The 20,307-nt window shown below is 36.3% G+C and overlaps 1 protein-coding gene and 1 pseudogene across 1 annotated transcript; one reads left to right on the top strand and one right to left on the bottom strand.

Annotated features, from left to right (window-relative positions):
- On the bottom strand, window positions 4,849-5,397 carry OR13AB1P (olfactory receptor family 13 subfamily AB member 1, pseudogene; annotated as a pseudogene).
- On the top strand, window positions 14,961-15,920 carry OR13F1F (olfactory receptor family 13 subfamily F member 1F). Its single transcript, XM_023629785.2, has one exon. It carries the CDS (start codon window positions 14,961-14,963, stop codon window positions 15,918-15,920), a length of 960 nt encoding a protein of 319 aa, XP_023485553.1.
- The last annotated feature ends 4,387 nt before the right edge of the window (window positions 15,921-20,307 follow it).

Here is a 20,307-nt window from a genome sequence, read left to right as displayed (position 1 = left end):
TTTAATTAAGCTGCAACAGGGAAGAGGGCTCTTTATGTCTTTTCCCATTTCTCTGGAAACCTCATAGTTGTTGTTCAGAGATAGTCATAAGAATTTCCCATCTGAGCTCAGGAAAATTGTTGCTCTTTTATCTACATTTAGGGTCCTACTGATCATATGACAACTTTGGACTTACCACTATTGACTTTCCAGCCTGCCCTAGAGAAGCCATTCATGAACCAATTGGATCTTAGTCCCTCTTCTCCACATTAATCTCTCTGATATTGCCAATGTCCATATCTCCAATTTCTTTTCTAGAGTTATATTTTCCCTTTTAGGCTTCTTGAGGCTTTTCCTTTTGTGTTTTTGGTGATCCTACATAGCCATGCCTCTATTTCTACTTCTTGGGTGCCTACTTGCCTCTCCTTTTGGTGGTTCTACTTCTTTCTTCCTTAAAAAAGTGGAGTTTGTTTAGTAATGGTTGCTCTGCTTTTCTCTTATACTGCAAAGTGATTACCAGTAATATTTGCACCAAAAATAACACCATCTACAGCATCAAATGAAATGCTCATCATTAGTTTTTAAATTTACATCTTTATGGGGCTGGCCCCACGGCCAAGTGGTTAAGTTCGCTCGCTCCGCTGCAGGCGGCCCAGTGTTTCATTGGTTCGAATCCTGGGTCCGGTCATGGCCCTGCTCATCAAACCACGCTGAGGCAACATCCCACATGCCACAACTAGAAAGACCTACAACGAAGAATATACAACTATGTCCCGGGGGGCTTTGGGGAGAAAAAGGAAAAAAATCTTTAAAAATCTTTAAATTTGCATCTTTATATACTGGCTAGGTGCCATTGACCAGGCCATCAACTATTACCACAAGCAACCCTGGTTATAGTTGAATTCTCCCTTTTCCTCTACCTCCTTGGTGTTTCAAACTAGACCTTTTTTCTAGAATGAGAGAAGTGCTGTAAAATGTGGATGAATGAACTGGTATATTTAATCCTTACAACAAATGATACACTGAGGTTCGGAGTAATTAAGTTAATTGTATGGGCTATAGATTAGTAAAGCAGAATTGGAGGCATGATGCTGCCAAGACCAGCTAGGCAGCAAGCTGAAGGGGCGGGCAGAATGAATGTACAGAACACGTCTATATAATAGGCACAACACATTCTATATTATTTAATGGGACAGGGGACCATCATCCTCTAGGACTGAGGTGACATCCCTCTGATCGCCACGTATTTATTTGCAGGCCAAGAAGTACAAGCATAGCAGGAACTCATGCCAGCAGGTATATGCAAGTGAAAGCTCAGCAGTTTTAATCTTCCCCCCTTCAATGTACCTGGCCCTACACAAGGCCATTCTCTGAGGGAGTATCCTGGGAACAAACAATCTGGCAAGTTATGCAGACGGCATTCCGTTCCTACAAGGGCCCAGCGTTCTTAAGTCCCTTGTCTTCATGTTTGATAAGATACTACCTTCTGGCCTTTGATTCCAAAGCACAAACAATCTAACACAGTAATTTCTGAGAATTAGCAAGTTGCATATTTCTCAGTCATCCATTTTGTAATTTGTTCTTGCTAAGCTTAAAGCCTTGCAATAATGTTGCTATGCTCTCCTGCAACAGCATGATTCCAAACTAAACAGTTTGACTTTACATCCAGTCTCCTAACCAGTAATATTTTCTTCCCTTGATAAACTAAAAATTCTTGCACACTAAAAGTTCATCTTCCCTAAGTGCATCACACTGAAAACCCAAGACCCAAGGTTAATTGGCAATTTTCTGGTTGGTTAAAACACTTTGTTCCTGGTGATTACTGTCTGTTACATGTCAGTACAGGGATATCAATGAGTATCTCAGAAGGATGATGCAACGCTGGGCTCGAGAACAAGTCAACATACTATCCACTCTTATTCACAGCCTTTGCCATAATCATCTTGGACTTGATCATGAAAATTCACTGAATTCACCTATATATCCAGTTAACAGCTCTGGAGAAATTCTGAGGTTAAATCCAGTTAGGAAATCTTAGTTGTCTTGCCCTCTAATATTTTTGGATTAATTTTCCTGATTCAGATGCAAATGGACTTTAGGATATTTCTCTCCTGATTAGTAGGCAGTAAAGGAAATAATGTCTTTATACTCAAGACTATGGTTTGAAAACTAGATCTCACTTAGTGTCTGTATGATCTTAACCTCTATGAGTCTTAGTTTCTTCATTTATAAATTAAGAGTAAGTAGATATACCTTTCAAGATTATTGTGAAGATTTAGTAGGGAATAATTAGATGTGAATATATAGCACAATGCCTTGCATATTATTCTAGCATTCAAATTCTCTATATAGTTCCTTATCCTTATTTTCCTTTTCTTTTTCTTTCTTTCTTTCTCTCTTGCTTATGAAACCAACTTTCCCATAAAATTTAAGTACAAATCTTTCTCTCCAAAAACTGTTTTTTCTGTATCCAGTAAACTTTAATTTGCTGTCTTGAATTATATGTCATTTCTTAGCAGGTTGCTATTGAAAATATTTTACAAAGACTATGGCACAGCTACCAACCAATCAGAATGAACACTAAATATGAACAACCAGTACAGCTATACCAACGAGTACAAGCTCAGGTCTGGTTGTAAATTTTTGGTTGTAATTTTTTCTTTGCTCGATAAGCAAAGCTGAAACTTAGCTGGCATATGTTACTATGGCCACATTGCTAGTTTATGGCAGGCATTCATTATTTTACTAAGGCACTTGCCATAGAAATTTTAAATATTTTGAATATGACTGCTACTCATTAGTCATTCAGAAGTGTGTTTTAGTTATCTCAGTTTATGGAGCTTTTTAATTAATTAATTACATTTAATTTAATTGAGAGAATATGGGCTGCTTAATATAATTTCTTTGAAATTTACTGATTCTTGCTTTCAGCTACCAAAATATATGTGTTTTAGAAGAATGTGTATTTTATAATAGTTAGGTTAAGTTTGTTAATTGTTTTATTCAAATCAAAGACTTCCCACATCCTGGTTTGACTTCAGATATTTCTACATTTCTGGAACTAGATCTTCTCTTCTGTAATGTTGGGGAAGTATTAACTCCTTGAAGATTTCTCATGAGGATCCAGTAATATGATCTTGATAAGTTATTTTGGAAACCATTATGTACCCTTATGGAGATTTTTTTCATTCATTTATTTACTTGCTTATTCATTAATTCAACAAGTTTATAGAAATAGCACACTGTGTGCCAAGCAGAGAGCTTAGGTGGGTACTAGGTATGCATTGGCAAAGAAAAGAATTTTACTTATGTTTCTTTTTCTCAAGGTCCTAAGTTTATCCCTTCTCGTATGTATCTCAGGGTTTGGTAAACTAAATGTTTTTGTTTTATATGATCATATGATTATTATTATGCCATTTTAGAGTATAATATAGAGATTTTCATAATCTACATTTTAGCCACAAGAAAGCAAATGCAGAAGAAATACAAATGTCTTGCCTAGGACTTTCTGTTGTTGAATTGTGTATGGAAATCATAGTCTGGCCAAAAGTATTGCTTATGCTCTATCTGATTCACTACATTTCTTAAGCAGACAACTGCATATTTCATTGCTTTTAAAGATACCTCAAGACAGACTAGAGCCTTGATCAGTGCTATTCATTCACAGAAGTAAAAGCTAAGTGACAGATTCAAACCTCTGAGGAGGGGGCCCTGGTAAGCTACTGGTTCTGGGTTACAGGAAGAAGAAATAAAAACTGAAACTAATGCTGGAAGTACTTAGGGAGCTATCATTGTCATGGTGAAGACCCAAAGCTTGGGTGACCATTACAGGAACAAAAAGGAAATAGGGAGGCTCAAGTCCTTTATCTTTATCCAACCTTCCGTTATCTCTCCAGCAACTCTTTTGGATGAATTTAAGAGAAGCCTGAAAACAAAGGAGAAATACTGCTTTCAGTATCCCAATCCTAAATCATAAACCAGAGCATAGATAAGAGGATTTGAAGCTAAGAGACAATAGCTTCATAGCATCAAAATTACTCCATAAAAAGTAAGGATGAAAATCTTGTGCCTACTCAAATCATTATGGCCTCTTAAAGTGCATCCAATGCTAATAATGAAAACTAGCCAATGTTTAGTGGACCTTTAGTATGTTCTAGGCACTATTTAGTGCTATGTATGAATTAACTTATTTAATTTTATGAAGAAACCATAATTACCTGTTAACAAGAAAGGAATATATCATATGCTTACTTTTACAATTTGTCAGTAGCTGTCATCTTTTACTTTAGATTTGTGTTCTATATTTCGATTCTCATTCTCAAAAGTCTGGAAAAAAGGAGTGCTTTCCCCTATTCACATATCTAATTCAATTCCTTCAATGGAAATGGGGCTTCTATTCCTCATTTTGACACTGCTCCACATGGCCACACTCTTCACACAATAGAGATTATCTCAGTTTTGCCCCATGTTTGTTTTATCCCCCAGTGCCCAAAATCTGGTAGCCCCTCAGGTCATTGAACAACTTGACTCTTTCTCTTTGGACACCTCTTATCCTCTTATTGCAGTTTTTGTCAGTTACCAGTTCTTTCTAGTTCTCCTACTGATTAGGAGCTGTATGGTCCAATGCAGAGAAGAGAAGTCTTCGTTACAACATGACCTCAAAGTCCCAGAGGAATTCTCTGTTACCATGCCACCTCTGTTTATTTAGGTTAAAACTTAGGGTGCATTACTAGGGAACTTTTTCAGTTATCTTAGTCTCATTATGTACCAAATCCAGAAAAGTTATGGTAGCTGGCAAACAAAACTTGTTGCTCTACAATATAATACACATTGCATGAAAAAGAAAAGGTAGTACTTTATTAAGGGAGTTCATATGACAAAATGCCTACATAGTTTACTTAGAATGACATTGTTAGCACAAAATGGTAATTGCATTGCGAGAGATGTCTGTACCAGAGTCCACAAGCCCAGCGACCCAGGATCCAGCTTCCACAGGCATGTGGGCACCTGTGCTCATGTTGACAGTGTATCTCAGTGGGTAGCAGGTGGCCACATAGTGGTCAAGTGCCATCATGCCTAGAAGCACACACTCTGTGGCCCCCATGACAAAGGAGAGAAATATTTGCACCATACACCCAGAGAAGGAAACCCTTTTCCTTCCTGTCAGGAAGCTGTCAAGAATTGGTGGGACAGAGGCGCTTGTGTAGCAAATGTGCAGGAAGGAAAGATTACAGAGGAAGAAATGCATGGGCGTGTGCAAGTGAGAATCACAATTACTGAGGTGAGGATTATATTTCCCAGCAAGATCATCACATACATACACAAAACTAGCACAAAAAAAACTGTCTGGGGCTTTGGGTGGACAGAAAGCCCAACTAAGGCAAATTCTGTCAACATGGAATCATTGGTCATCTCCATATTACATATGCCCTTTCTCCAACTTTCTCCAACAGCACTCTGTGGATGACAGAACAGAAATTTGTTAATACAGTGTCTGCAAGAACTTCTCTTTTAAGATTCATATTCTGTGTTATCATAGTTATCTATTTAGATACAACAATATAGTTATGAGAGAAATTTTTTTTTCTGTGAATCCAGGCCAGTAGAGCAGGAATCCTAACCTGATTTTCTCAGGGTTAAGAGAGAAGATATTTGATTATAGGACATTTGGATCCTAAAGCAGTTTATTACCATTCCTACTAGTTTTGCCTCTTAACACATGACTGCAAATCAGTGCCCCAGAGCCTGGAGGCAGCAGAAAGGTGGACTTTTTTTGGCAGTGACTCCTGCACCATATTTTAAATTTGAATTAGAAGACAACATTTTAAAAGCAGGAGAAATGGGATAAAAATCTATGCTTTCAGCTTGTCTTCAAATACATTATAATATTTGAAAACATTGGACCCATTTTCATCATGAAGGTCAGTTACACATGACCCATTAGATCTGAAGCGTGTTCCCCATTCTACCAGAGTACCCTCCTCTCTCTCTTATCTGCTTGTCACTGGAGATGAATATTAGTTGCCAATTAACATGTTACTCCTGGTTAGTATGCATCATTTATATTACCTGACACAATTTTATATGTATGTGAATTCTTGACCCCTGGCTGCAGGGCTGACTTATCCCCTAGGCCCAGTAAGCCTAGTATACTGTTAGGAGCCTATGAAAATGTTTGATTTCTTTTAAAATCCAAGTAAAACAGTGAATTTTTAAGTTTTAATATATAATATTAGCATATATATCTTTATACCAATGCAGATGTAAAATATAACTTTTAATATTATTTGATGGAAGAAAGGGCCCATGAAGGCAAAAGTGTCTAGCACTCAACAGGTCATAATGCAGTCCTGTGTAGTTGAGTCTCTTTTTGTTGCTCATTATGGTCTGCTAGTAGTATACACAGTCATTACCTATTTGCAGATAGCCTCATTGAAGACAGTAGCCCCATTGAAGGGACATATCTTTACATCACTCCAGTATGTACCTTAATATGATGTGGAAGTAGTTGCTCAATAAATGTGCTTTATTTAATAGAAATGAATCAAAAGTATTTACAAAGCTAATTTTATCATTAATAGAGATATGTAATGTTGTGTATTGTAGGCCCCACTTAATTTGTTTATTTTCACCTCATGAGAGAACTATCACTTAGGGATCAACTGTAATAACAGTGTTTTTATTCAAAATATATACATTTAACTAAACCAATTATATTTAACCATTATTTTTTAGCAAATAAAATTTATGCAGAAGAAAAATATATAAAACAAACAAAAGTTTCTCTGGTTGAAGTTACAATGGTTTGCAGGGAAGGAAAAAGCATTTCCCTTTAGCACCTTATTCACTCTTCCTCCCTCAATTCAGTTGTTAGAGGATTCCAAGGGGCATACTTTGAAAACCACCAATGCAATAAATAAGAAGCAATATTAATAACAATCCTCATTTTTAAGAATTTTATTAGCAACAATAGTAATAGTTATACGTGTATTGATTACTCTATGCCAGATATATTTTAAATGCTTTTATTCATAAGAAGCCAAGGAAGTAAGAACTACTGTTGTTTGACATACGGATTATCCTTCTGTAAACATTTGATAAACATCACCAATAAATCAAGAAAATAAAAAGTAATTACTTGAAGAGATGTAGGAAATAATTTTGGTGAAGTTCAATTCATAATTTTCATGTAAATTATTTGCAGTTCACAAACTGAAGTTAACTTCCTAATCTTGAAAAGAAACTATATACCAAAAACCTATGGCAAGTTACTACTATTTACTAAAAATTAATAGAGACAGTGTATACATTCTTATTAAGATCTAGACTAAGAGATAAGGATGCCCACTCTTACAGTGACTATTTAACATAGACTTGGTAGTCCTGGTCAAAATCATAAGACAAGAAAATGGCAGAAGTAGCAATAAAAAGAGACTAAAAAATTTATAAGATCTGATGAGAAAAATTAGTAAAACTTCTGTATGTAAGATCAATGGAAAAATCAGGATATGAAGAGTTAAGATCCTGGAGAGAACGGAAGCTCATTTAAGTGAACCAAATGATATGTTCTCTTCTTTTTTTATCTTTGGTATTTACTGATTCTTCATTGTGTCTGTTGGCAGGCTAGAAACTGGGCAGAGAGATGTTGCTAAGAGGCAGAAAAGTGAGAATAGATTTTGGCATTCTCATTGGTCTGGGAAGAAAAACTTGAATTTTGGATCTACCAAGGCATCACATTTTGAATTGAAGGGAGGCCAAGGTCCTGAATTGAAGGGAGGTACAGATAAGTGAGCCCAACAGTTATCATTGGTTCTCTGCCTGAAGCATTTGCTGATTCTTAGGCTGCTCTGAGTAGGAGACATGGAAATCAAGCAAAAAGGGATTAAAATGTTAGATGAGACCAGCAGTCCCAAGAGCTTATGAGATAAAAGTTGCAGTCTGAGACCCATGAAGGAGAAAGCTCCCTCATATAAATGTTAGGGTCTCATGTCAGACTTAGAAGGATAAATCTAAAAAAGGAGATGAACCAGATTTTAGCTAAGCCTTACAAAATCTGAAATCCAAGTTGAAATTTTCTCAATCCCTGTTTTACATAAGGCAATCTCCCCTTCTCCAGGTTTCTATTAGAAGATAAAGTGAATTCCTTTTGTGTAAATAAAATGTCATTCAGAGATTCTGCATTTTTTCATATACAGTATCTGGCGCTTAATAAAAAATTACCATGCATGCAAAGATACATAGTCAAGAGATAAAAATGGACAATTGAAAGACTCTCAGATGATTCAAATACAGGAGTTATCATACACAGATTTTAAAACAACTGATGTTAACATGTCCCTCAACACAGAAAACAAGATAAGGAATTCACTGGGGAATTGGAAATAATATTAAAACATCAAGTATAAACTATGGAGCTGAAAAATACAACTGGAATTAGGAACTAAATAGATGAATTTAACCATGTATTAGACAACATTGAAGAAAGGCTTAGCAAACTGGAATATAGACCAGGTGAAAGTATCCTGACAGATACATGGAGAGGAAAAAGGAAGGAAAATATAGAAAGAAGTTAAGAGTTATATGGGACATGTTGGAAAAGTTTAACATATGTATAACTGAACACTCAGAGGGAGAGGAGAAAGAGGAAATGAGGTAGAAGAGCAAATAGCTAAAACTGAATTTTCTCAAATTTATGAAAGGCATCAAGCCGCAAACTCAAGGAGATCTACTATGTTGAGAAAGGTAAGTGAAACGAAAGCCACATTTATGAACCTCATTGTAAAACTTCAGAAACAAACAATAAATATAAACATCAAAAGCAGCCAAAGGAAAAAACAAAGACATTTCATCAAAGAAGTAGCAAGAAACTTAAAGGTGACTTCTTAACAGAAACAATGGATGCTAGAATATAAAGAACAACTTTTTAAAGCATTGAAAGAGAATAATTGCCAACCAATAATTATATACTCAGTGAAAATATCCTTCAAAAGTGAAAAAAAATATGAAAATCTTTCCAGACCCCTTCTTCCAAAGCCCTCTCCAAGCACACACACACACACACACACACACACACACACACACACACAAATCGTTTGTCTCTAACAGGCTTGCCTTGAAAGAAACCATACAGGGAGAACTATTCAGGTGGAAATAAAATGAGCTCAGATAGAATCCAACAGTAAGGAATAATAAACATGAGGACAGATGAATATATAGGTCAATCTAAATGAATATCAAATATAACAAACAATAATCATAATGTTCTCGGCTTCTAAGTTATATGTAGAATTAAGACATAATAGAAATAACACAAAAACTAGAAATGGTTAAGTGGAATTAAAGGTTTGGCATTTTCTAGAAAGTGATAAAAGTATCAATATATATATTATAAGCTTATAAGTCAGGGTTGTATATTTCTATCTCTAAGATTAGCATTGCCCCCAAAAAAGTAAAAAAAAAAAAAATAAACAAATGAAAGGGAAATGACAATTTGCTCCATAGAAAGCAAGAAAGGGGGGATAAAGGATAAAAGGTAACACTTAGGATTAATAGAAAAGAAAGAGTAAAACACTAGATAAAAACTCATATGTATCAGTATTTATAATAAATGAAATAAAAGATGGTTGCAATGTATGCTGTCATCACTTATATTCAGTATTGTACTGGAGTTCATAATCAGTACTATAGGTAATGACAAAGGCTATAAACAAGAGAAAGTAAAATCTGTCATTATTTACAAATGACACTATGCATACAGAGAATATCCAAATGACCTACAAACTATTGGAATTAATAAGTGAATTTAGCAAGATTTCTGAATACAAATTTTGCATAGAAAAATCATAACATACCAGTAACAAAAAAGTAGAAAATTGAATTTAAAGCACAAACACTTTATCATAGCACCAAAAACATAGAAGTATGTGAATAAATTTCACATAATATATGCAAGACATTTATAGAAAAGAAACCAATACAACCTTATTCAGAAAAATTAGAGAAGACCAAAGTAAATGGAAGGCTACATCTTCCTGATGAATTAGAAGATTCAACAATATAAAGATGTCAATTCTCTCTAAATTGACATGTAGGTTCAAGGCAATTCCAATAAAAATTACAGCAGGTATATTGTGAAAATTGATAAGCAGATGTTAAAATTATGAATGCCCAAACCAGCCAAACCATCCATAAAGAAGAAAAAATGCAGAGGATCAGAAATCAAGTCTTACGGAGCTATAGCCAATAAGACAATGTAGTATTGGTGTGGGGATAGAAAAATAGGTTACTGGAACAGATCAAGAGGCCAAAAACAGATCCAGACATACCTGGTCAATTCGTTTATGTCAAAAGTGACTCTGCAGTGCAGAGGGGAAGGGATCATTTTGATAAATAATGTTGAGTCAAATGGTATCCACACAGTACAAAGTAAATCTTGACCTTTGCCTCATACTGCACACAAAAATTAATTCTAGGTGGATTGAGTTATTTCCATATCCCAATATGAAGGTAAACAATGTAAGGCTTCTAGAAAGTAAGGTAGGAAGCTCGGACTACTCAGAATATTCTATGGATAAAAATGGGATAGACGAATAAAATTGTGATTCTTTTAAGAATGAGAAATGTTCAGGGGGGTCAATGTTGGATTGGTAATGAAAGCATCTATTGACACCTCAGTCTTATATTGGTACAATGATGCAGCAGAATAACCAATCATAAAATCTCAGTGGCATACCAAAATAAACATTTATTAAAGTTGACAAGATACAGCTTATCTGGGCTGGAACCAGGCAATCTCAACTAAATTATACTTGCTTCTCAAATCAGCCATGAGTTGGCTTATTGATTGTTTCTGGGCTCACTCATTTGTCGGGGATTGACTGACTCCTGGTTTACCTGGGACGGCTTTGGCTGTGGCAACTGGAATAACTCAGTTCTGCTTAATGTGCATTTCATCCTCCGGTTGGCTAACGAGGACATATTCTCACGACAATAGTAGAGATGGAAGAGAGAGGGTTAACCTAATGGTGTAAGTGAGTTGCAAGTCTCTGCTTGCGTTATATTTGGTAATGCCCAGTGACCAAATCAAGTCACATTCCGAGGGCCAAAATCAGAGTAGGTGGGCCTAGGAAGGAGTGAAGAATTGAAGTCATTAATGTGATTAGTGTACCACAACTATATAAGATTGCTTGGCTAGTCAATAGTTGAAATGAGGTTCAATCTACAACTCCTTTGCTTTACGTCCAGTGCTAATTCTATTGCATTACTCTCTCAGTGATTATTATATAATTTTTATAAAAACACAAATATTGTGCTGGGAACTTAGTGTATTCAAGGGGCATTGCATAGTCATAAAGTATCTGATTAATGCTTTCCCTTTACTTTGCAGCCATTTAAATGCTCAGTAAGGATGTTTTGTCTTCTATTACTCAGATAACTGAGATATTTGGAGAGATTTTTGAAAATAAATAAGTTACTTTGCAAGCTCAGAGGACAGAGGGGAAGGCATTTCTATAGTTCTATTAATTGCAATGTTTGCTGTGTAATTTAGGCAATCTACAGAAGAAACGGAATAGGCAAATTGTCTCCTCCAGTATGCTGCCCAAGTTCAGGCCCTTTTCTGGGCTAAATGACTTGAAATAATTTGAAACTATTTACCTATTTTTTTTTTTTTGTCCTGAATTCGTGAATGTAACTTGGAGAATCATTCCCTTGAGCACTGGGAATTTCTTAACTTCCTTATGTTTCAGAATCATAACATCAAATTGTTAAGGGATTCGGAAGGTCCCTAGCAGCAACAGGAGACTTTAGTAGTCTGAGTTCCAGAGATAACCCTTTGGAAGTTTTTTGGAGCAGATCACAGTTGGTGATTTTGGCAGAAGAAATCTTCATGTCATGATTTCTCTTAAGAAAGCGTTTTTAAGCTTTTAATTAATAGGAGCTATGTATGTTGAGACTTTGTGAATCAGGCAAGGTTTGGGTTGATTTTTCCCAAATCAAGAACATCCATATGCTTTTTTCTTGGAATCTTCTGAATAGAAATACCTCTGCACAACTGACTTTAATACAATTTTCATAGAATATGATCATAATTACAAAATTCAGCATCTTTTACTATTTTGAGCACTGCACCAGACTCAGAAGAAAGACTGTGCTGAAGATCAATTTTAATACTAAAAATTGAAGCATACTTTAACCACGAAAGAAGATGCTCATTACATGTGAAGAGGTAAATGGGAGCAGACCTTATTTATCTCTTTCTCTATTCTCAGACATAAAAAAAGTTATTGATGGGTTTCACCTAGGTTAGGAAACCAGAATAGAGGTATTTCTGTGAAAAAGAAGTACTGGTTGGTAGGGAAAATATTGAGTTGAAGAAATGAGTCCTGAATGTCAGATACAACTTTTGGCTATGAGCTCCAGATTTTCTCATTCACCTCAAACAAATCACAAAGCCCTTCAAGCATCTCTCAACTTTAAAATGAGACGTTTGGATCAGAAGTTCTCTGAGTTTATTCTGGCTGTGATATCTAGAAAAGAAGGAGTGGAATGTGTTAGAAAACATTTAATTATCTCAGCACTGGAATCAGAAATTATTTTAGAAAAAGAGAAAGTAACTACATAAAATGATCCAGGACAGGTGAGACTCTGAAAAAGAAGTGAGACAAGGGTAAGGAATGATGGGGACTCAATCTGCATGAGAAAAGGAGAAGACTCCAGAGCTTTGTTTCTGAAAGGGAGGACAAGAGAGTGGTGAAGTGAGAAGAGAAAGGGGAGGGCAAGAGAGGAGCCAGAGCTAGAGCAAGGACACTGGGTGCTGGGTGGGAAGACCACTAGAGAAACCCTCAATGGAAGTGGTGGTGTGTGCTGACCAAAATAGACTTCGGTGACCAGAAATGTCTAACTCTCATTCTTCTGAATTGGGGGTTGAAATTTTAATAGATTATGAAGAAGGTGTGAAGTTTATTATCTGAGTCACTGCGGGCGAGCACTGGAGCAGTATACAGGCAATTGTGGTTCTAGACAGCAGGGAGACCAGGAAATCACAAATGCTTTGTGATTCTCTGAAATATTAGAGAGGCCGTGGAGTTGGGGTGGTAGAGGGAGATTTTAAAACAAGTTTACCTAAATCTCTGAGATCTGTACAGGATAGGAATTATCATCCTCTTTGTGTAGACTGGACACCAAATTTCAAAGATTCCAAGTGATTTGCCTAACTTTGCACCCCAGTAAGTAGCACGGTTGGATCTGGAGTCCAGGTCTCACACTCAGAGGACAGAGCTCTGATTCCCTACAGAGGACAATTGTTTGGAAACCATTTCTACCTCTCTTAAGAGTACAAGTGGTCATTGTCTTTTCCTCCTCACTCTACATCAAATATTTAAAGTTAAGAGCTCATCAGCTTTGTTTCTTAAGCAGCTAATTCTTTAATGTTGTAGATAAGATTGCATATGTAAATGACAAGTTGAGAATTCTTCAGGGTTTATGTTGACACAGAGACCTATAGTGAAAACGTACTTATTTTTAACATGTATCAAAAACTTACCATTTTCAAGGCAGCAAAGTGTTTTTAAAAATCCTAAATGTGAGTTATTACCTTGCTAGTATTGTGAGGAGCAAGCTTTTGAAAAGCTCACAGTGCAGTGGAGCCAGCAATAGGGATATGCACATATAGGTATAGTTCAGTGTGTTACACTTGAATAACAATAAGTATGTACAAAGAATGAAGTCGCGCTTAAGACTATGGCATACAGTTCTGATGACTGGATAGAATATTCAAGAAGGACAAGATGGGAACTGGAAAGGAAGGGCTCTCCAGGTAGACAGGCTGTAGATTATAGACATAAAAATTTTAAATTATATTTTTAAATAAAAATATAAAATAAGTCCTTATTCAAACACGGCTCTCACTGATTCCAGCTGGATTTGCCACTGTGCCTACTATGACATCTCAGTAGCATTTTCTTCAGTGAACCAAAACCAAATTAGGATGGCACCATTGCTGCTGGTAGTTCAGGTCTTGTGGGAGGCAAACCAAGACAAACTCTGTTTCTTGAACTCATCCCATTTTAAATGATAAGATAGAAGGATCATAGTATGAGGATGCAGAAGCTGGTTGTTGCAGACCAGAGTGTGGAGGCAGACTGTTGGGAGATGAGGTTGGAGGACTAGGCAACAATGAGAATGTGCGGTATCTGTATTTGTGATTGATTTCATGTGAACTCTATCTAGTAGGACTGTGGTTTTTAAACACGTCTCCATGTGTGATCAATTGTCAGATATATTGCAAGTAACTAGATATGTACTTTAAAATACATAGCTTTGAAAATGATTTTCTTTCTGAGAAAGTATGGGTTCAAGAATTTTCCGTATTCAAAAATGCCTCCTTGGAGACAGAAAGCAGGCAACGTTGTAGTGATTGGACTCTTGTCCATCTTCTATTTATGATCCTTACTGTGCAGCATATCCCTGTGTTATCTTACATAATTTGTGGGTTTATGAATTGTAACCAAATCCTTTCTCATTGCAACTTTTACAAAAAATTGTTCTTGGCCCAGCAAAGCTTCCCTGGTCCTTAACTTGATTAGATATGATGCATATTTTTATTGAGCCAAGTCTTAAAATATCTCACTGAGTAGCACCCCAAAGAAAGAACTAGGATTCTTACTCTGTGTTTGCCGAGTACCCTGGGGAATACTTATATCACGTTATTGTGATTATTTATTACTTGACTGGGTCTTATATTTTACTGTGAGTTCCCTGGGAGCCACTTTTATATAATTCAGCTCTAGATCTTCAGTGACTTGTAGAGTATTCTATAAATACTGGATGCATGAGTGAATAATTAATATGATATTGCCAGGATAATGATCCTTTTAAAGTACCCCAAATGAAAACCTCTTGAAAGTTGGTAGAGTTTACAATTTTAAATATCTACACTGTATACTTTTATTCGCTACTACAGAAGAACAGGAAAGAATAAGATGATCAAGACAAACTTGACTGTCATTTCATATTTTATTGTCCTGGGATTTACTCAGTATCCCAAAGTGGAAATCACTGTATTTGTGCTGTGCTTGCTAATGTACTTGATCACCTTGCTGGGTAATATGATTCTGATCTCCATCACCATCCTGGATTCCCGCCTACACACACCCATGTACTTCTTCCTCAGCAACCTCTCCATTCTGGACATCTGGTACACCTCTTCTGCACTCACTCCAATGCTGACAAACTTTGTTTCAGGGAAAGACACCATCTCATTCTCAGGATGTGCCGCTCAGATGTACTTCTCTCTTGCTGTGGGCTCCACTGAGTGTGTGCTCCTGTCCATGATGGCATATGACCGGTATGTGGCCATCTGCAGCCCCCTGAGATATCCCATCATCATGAACAAGAGGATTTGTGTGCAGATTGCAGCTGGCTCCTGGGTGACAGGCTGCCTCACTGCCTTTGTGGAAACAATGTCTGTGCTACAGCTGCCTCTTTGTGGAAATAGTGTCATCAATCATTTCGCTTGTGAAATCCTGGCTGTCTTGAAACTAGTATGTGCAGACACTTCCAAGGTGCAGTTAATCATGCTGGTGATCAGCATACTTCTTCTTCCTATGCCGATGCTCCTCATTTGTATCTCTTATGCATTTATCCTCTCCAACATCCTAAGAATCAGCTCAGCAGATGGTCGAGGAAAAGCCTTTTCAACATGTGCAGCCCACCTGACTGTGGTGATTTTGTTCTATGGGACAGCTCTCTCCATGTACCTGAAGCCCTCAGCTGTGGATTCACAGGAAATTGATAAATTTATGGCATTGGTGTATGGTGCATTAACCCCCATGTTGAATCCTATCATTTATAGTCTACGTAACAAAGAGGTGAAAGCAGCTGTGAAGAAAGTACTGATTAGGCAACTTCTTTGTGCTCTTTTCAGCCCTAATAGCAAATAATGCCAATTAACATTTATCTAAAAGCTATGTAGCAGTCAGTATACACAAGAATATTGGGATAATGGGGGAATACACTCATTTTAAATGAGATGTGTGATTTCCTAAGCTCTTCTTTGAAGGACCACTGAAACTCTAAGATAATATAGATATGTCTTACATAAGCATATCTGAAATCTTATACAAATAGGTCTCATGACGACAAATTTAAATTTTTGTTTTGAGTTATAGAGTGTCGATATAACTTTAAACATTAAGTTATTGTATTGTTGAGTATTTAAAATTGTATAAATGTAATATACAAATATAAGAACTCTAGTAGATATTTTAGTTAATTTATGATTAACCTCTGTTTTAGACTGAATTGTGTCCCTAGACACATTGTGACAGAATGTGTCTCTATTTGAAGATATGGTCTTTAAAGGAGTGATTAAGTTAAAATGAGGCTGCTAGTGTGGGCCTGCATACAATCTGAGTTGTGTTGTTATAAGTAGAAGAAATTTGAACACGCCTAGATACAGCAGGGATGCACACAAACAAAGGAAAGACGTAGAAGGTGGCTATCTGCACGTCAAGGAGAGGAATTAGACAGAATCAAACCTGCCAACACATTAGATTTCTAGTCCCTGGAGCTATGAGAAAATGAATTTCTGTTGTTTGAACTAACCAATCTGTGGTATTTTGTTATGGTAGCCTAGCAAACTAATACAACCTGTTTTCAGCATAGCTCAATTTAATAGGAATAGTCACATATTCTGTAAATTTGTGGTGGTGTTTTACGTATGTGGATATATCTGTTCATGTAGATATATGTGTGTGATGTGAATGCCTATGTTCAAATGTAAAGGGTCTGCACAAATATATCCTGAATAGAATTGGTGTAGAGGAGTGTAAGTCAGGAAAAAATATCAGAGAATTAAGTGGTATGTTGTTGGTCTTAGGATGCTGACATTATTTTATAAATTCAAAGAAGCTACAGGATGTTTCAGTAAAACTACTAGTACCCTTTTTAATTGTGCTTTTCCCTGACACGTGGTTCGTTAAATGCAAGGGTATAAATAAACCAATTAGCACTTAGAAAGAAAAGATATGATATCTACATTTAAATAATTTGTAATACCCCAAACCCACTAAATTGGTATAAAATGTTGAAATATATGAATATATCTTACTACGTAAACCTCAGTATAGAAGGAATTAAAAAATGTATTCTCAGTAGCTTTCATAGTGTTTGTATATCCCCTCCAGACCAGATGAGTAAACATGAATTCAATGCGCAAAACTTGTTTGCTATGTATCATGGAGTTGTCACCAAGTCAATAGAATCATGATGGCTTGGACCCACATGAGGGTTGCCCATTGGTATAGAAGAAAGAGACAGAAGACGTTCTGGGATAACTTTAGGGCAATGGAGAAAAGTATACCAAAGATTTATGTAGTCTGTCCAAAGGGTGACAGCCACATCAACACAGCAGATAGATTGGAGTCAATGGATTGACCTATCACTATCCAATGATAATCCTTGAAAACAATGATCTATGGCCACTAGAAGAGTAATAAAACAGTAAGAGAATGGAGATAATAGAAAGAATAAGAGAGTATACATAAGTAACAGCTAACACAGTGATAAGACTTAAGGCAATTATTAATTCTAACTAGTCATATTCGCTTGTTCTACCTTCATTCAGAGATTCGCCTTCACTGCCTGCATAAGGGCAGGGTGAATCTGATCTATGGATGAGAAGGGAAAAAGTATCCAAGACTCACAAGCCTCCATTTCTATATGGAGTCTTCTTAAGGAAAGTTTGTATTCCTTTTAAAATTTTCTGTTATCTGGCCTTGGTTTTACTATCTCCAAGTGGATACATTTCTGCAATTGACTTCAACAAATATCTCAAAGCTTATGATGGTGACCTCACTTTGTGAGGGCCACTTAGGCTTCTGATAGGATCATAGGCATTAGTATTGTAGTTTTCTCTGCCTGATTTGAGTCAACACAGACACTAGATCACCAAGGATCTCTCATTCTTTTATGACCTATGACTAGTCGTTTTACATTTCACAATTTGTTATTTTAATGAATGTAATAACAGGATGGGGTTAGCATTATTTATTACTTTTTAAATATGATGAAAAGCTGATACTGGAAGTCAAGGTTAATGATATATTCCATATAAGAAATAATCAATGCCTCAACACATAGAATGCCTCTGTATTGAAGAAGCAATAGGGACATTTCATGACAAACAAAACGGTTTGTCAACAAAGTGAGAAGCAATGTTCAGATGGTAATGAATATTAATTCAAAGAATCCTATTCGTTATCCTTTCTAAGGAACCCTCATTAGCACAATAAAATAAAATATTCAACAGCCTCATTCTCCATTAAAATCTCAAAGCATACTATTCTACATAATGTTCTGTATACTCCTGTTGAAAAAGAAAAAAATTATGGAAATTTGTGGAAAATTTACAATGTCAATACTGGTTAATTTAGTTATTGCTGTAACTGGAGTGGTAATGTGGTATTGTAAAAAATAATGGGCTTTACAATCAAAGAACTTAGGATTGAATTGCTACTCTTTTGCTTCTTAGCTGTGTGACCTGGAAAACTGAACTTGACCTCTCTGTGTTTTGGTTACTTTGTGTGGAAGATGGACACAGCAATATCTACGTCATATGTTTGTTGTGATAATTAAATGGGAAAATAAATTCAAAACCAGCAAGCAATTGCTGCTAATTTGGTTACCAAAAGCAAGAGAAGGGAGAGATCTTTTCAGGACCACTGATTATCATTCATGTAAAAGATGAAGGTGAAATGGTTTGAGAAGGCCAGATCGTCAAGAATTTTGTAATACTGGGCTTTATTCTGTGGAAAATGGAAAGTTAGTGAAGATTTTATCACACTCTTATGATGTGATAAGGTTAAGCTCTTAGGTTAGAAAGACTGGTCTTTTGACAGTATGGAGGATTGATTGAGAATGGGAGACATGACTTAGTGGTCCATTGCGACAGGGCCCATAAAGGCAATGAAGACTTAAACAGAAAGCAATGGGATGAAAAAGATAGGATGAACATAGGTACTACAGGGTTGTAGGATTGGATTTGAAGATCTCTCAGATATGGACAGTCATCAAAGATGATTCCATTGGTCTAAATAAAGAACTTTAGCAAAGCCATTGATGGGAAGAAAGCAGAAGCTTAAGCATGTAGATTTCACAAAGATGTGGATGTAAGTTGGTTGTCTGGTGACTATATATTGATGGTCAGACTTCCACGTGAAGACAGACTAATGCAGTCCAGGGAGAAATCAGGACTAAAGCTATACATTGGGAAGTTTTTGCACAGAGATAGAAATTGAACCCTAGGTGTGGATGTTGTCTAGGGAGAAATTTAGGACAAATGTCTGTAATATGGTTGGCAATGTTTTCCTATAATTGGTCTGAGCTGTGGTATATGGGAAATAAGAGTACACGAGAGATCTGGAGTAATGAATTCTAATTTGTTTTTTCTATAAAAACTGAGAAATCTTAGGCAATTTCTTAAACTTCTAGTCTAATTTACTCTTCTATGAAACAGGAATAATTTATTTAATATGCTTACAATAATAATTTTAATATATTTATAATAATTATTGTAAGGTTCTTGCTTTCTACCTCCAAAAGACCACCTGTCAATCAGCTAAAGAGATGGGCTTATCACTTTGATATAATCAGTTTTTGATCTTTTTTTTCTGGCTAGACTAGCTTCAGTTAGTTTGAATTTTCCTGTTATTTCAATTATATTGAGCAAGACGTATTAGTGTATTACAAGGCTAGGGCTATCCCCTGGTAGTAATTAGGGATATAAGCATAAGGTACCCCAACCTCTGTCTCCCTCTCTGTTTCTCTTTCTCTCTCTTCCAGCTTTACTGCATATCCACTCACACTAGAATATATATCTAAAAAATTCTTTTTGGGGAAAACAGATAGGTGGGGAAAGTTTCAGTTTCTGCCTCTGATCAATATAGAGTAACAGGGGTCAGATTTGCCTTTCTACCTGCAAACATAAAAATAAAACAGAGCAAATGCTTGAAAAACTAATTTTAAGATATTGGACATCAAGCAACATAGGGCAATGATTCCTGAGAGATGAGAAACAAACGAAGTGATCCCACAATTTTCCTAGCTTACTTCCTTGAGTGAATTTCCAAGTAAGAAGATAGGGAGAGGGAACCTGTTATCGCACAAAGGGCACGATATGCTTGCCGTGAGACAAAAGCCAATTGTCAAGAGGCAAGATGGTGGCAGAGAAAGAGCATTTTATTACAGCTTGATAGCAAGAGGGAGGATGGCTGACTAATGTCCAAAGGAACCATCTTATTGGGGAACAGAATCTGGAAGCAGCTATAT

The sequence above is a fragment of the Equus caballus genome, chromosome 25, assembly GCF_041296265.1.
Source record: "Equus caballus isolate H_3958 breed thoroughbred chromosome 25, TB-T2T, whole genome shotgun sequence".
Classification (NCBI taxonomy): Eukaryota; Metazoa; Chordata; class Mammalia; order Perissodactyla; family Equidae; genus Equus; species Equus caballus.
Note: the sequence above shows the minus strand (reverse complement) of the source record. Positions and strands in the feature narration are given on the sequence as shown.

Bases quoted from the DNA above. Each gene is read 5' to 3' on its own strand.
- OR13F1F (XM_023629785.2), top strand. From the start codon at position 14,961: ATGATCAAGACAAACTTGACTGTCATTTCATATTTTATTGTCCTGGGA.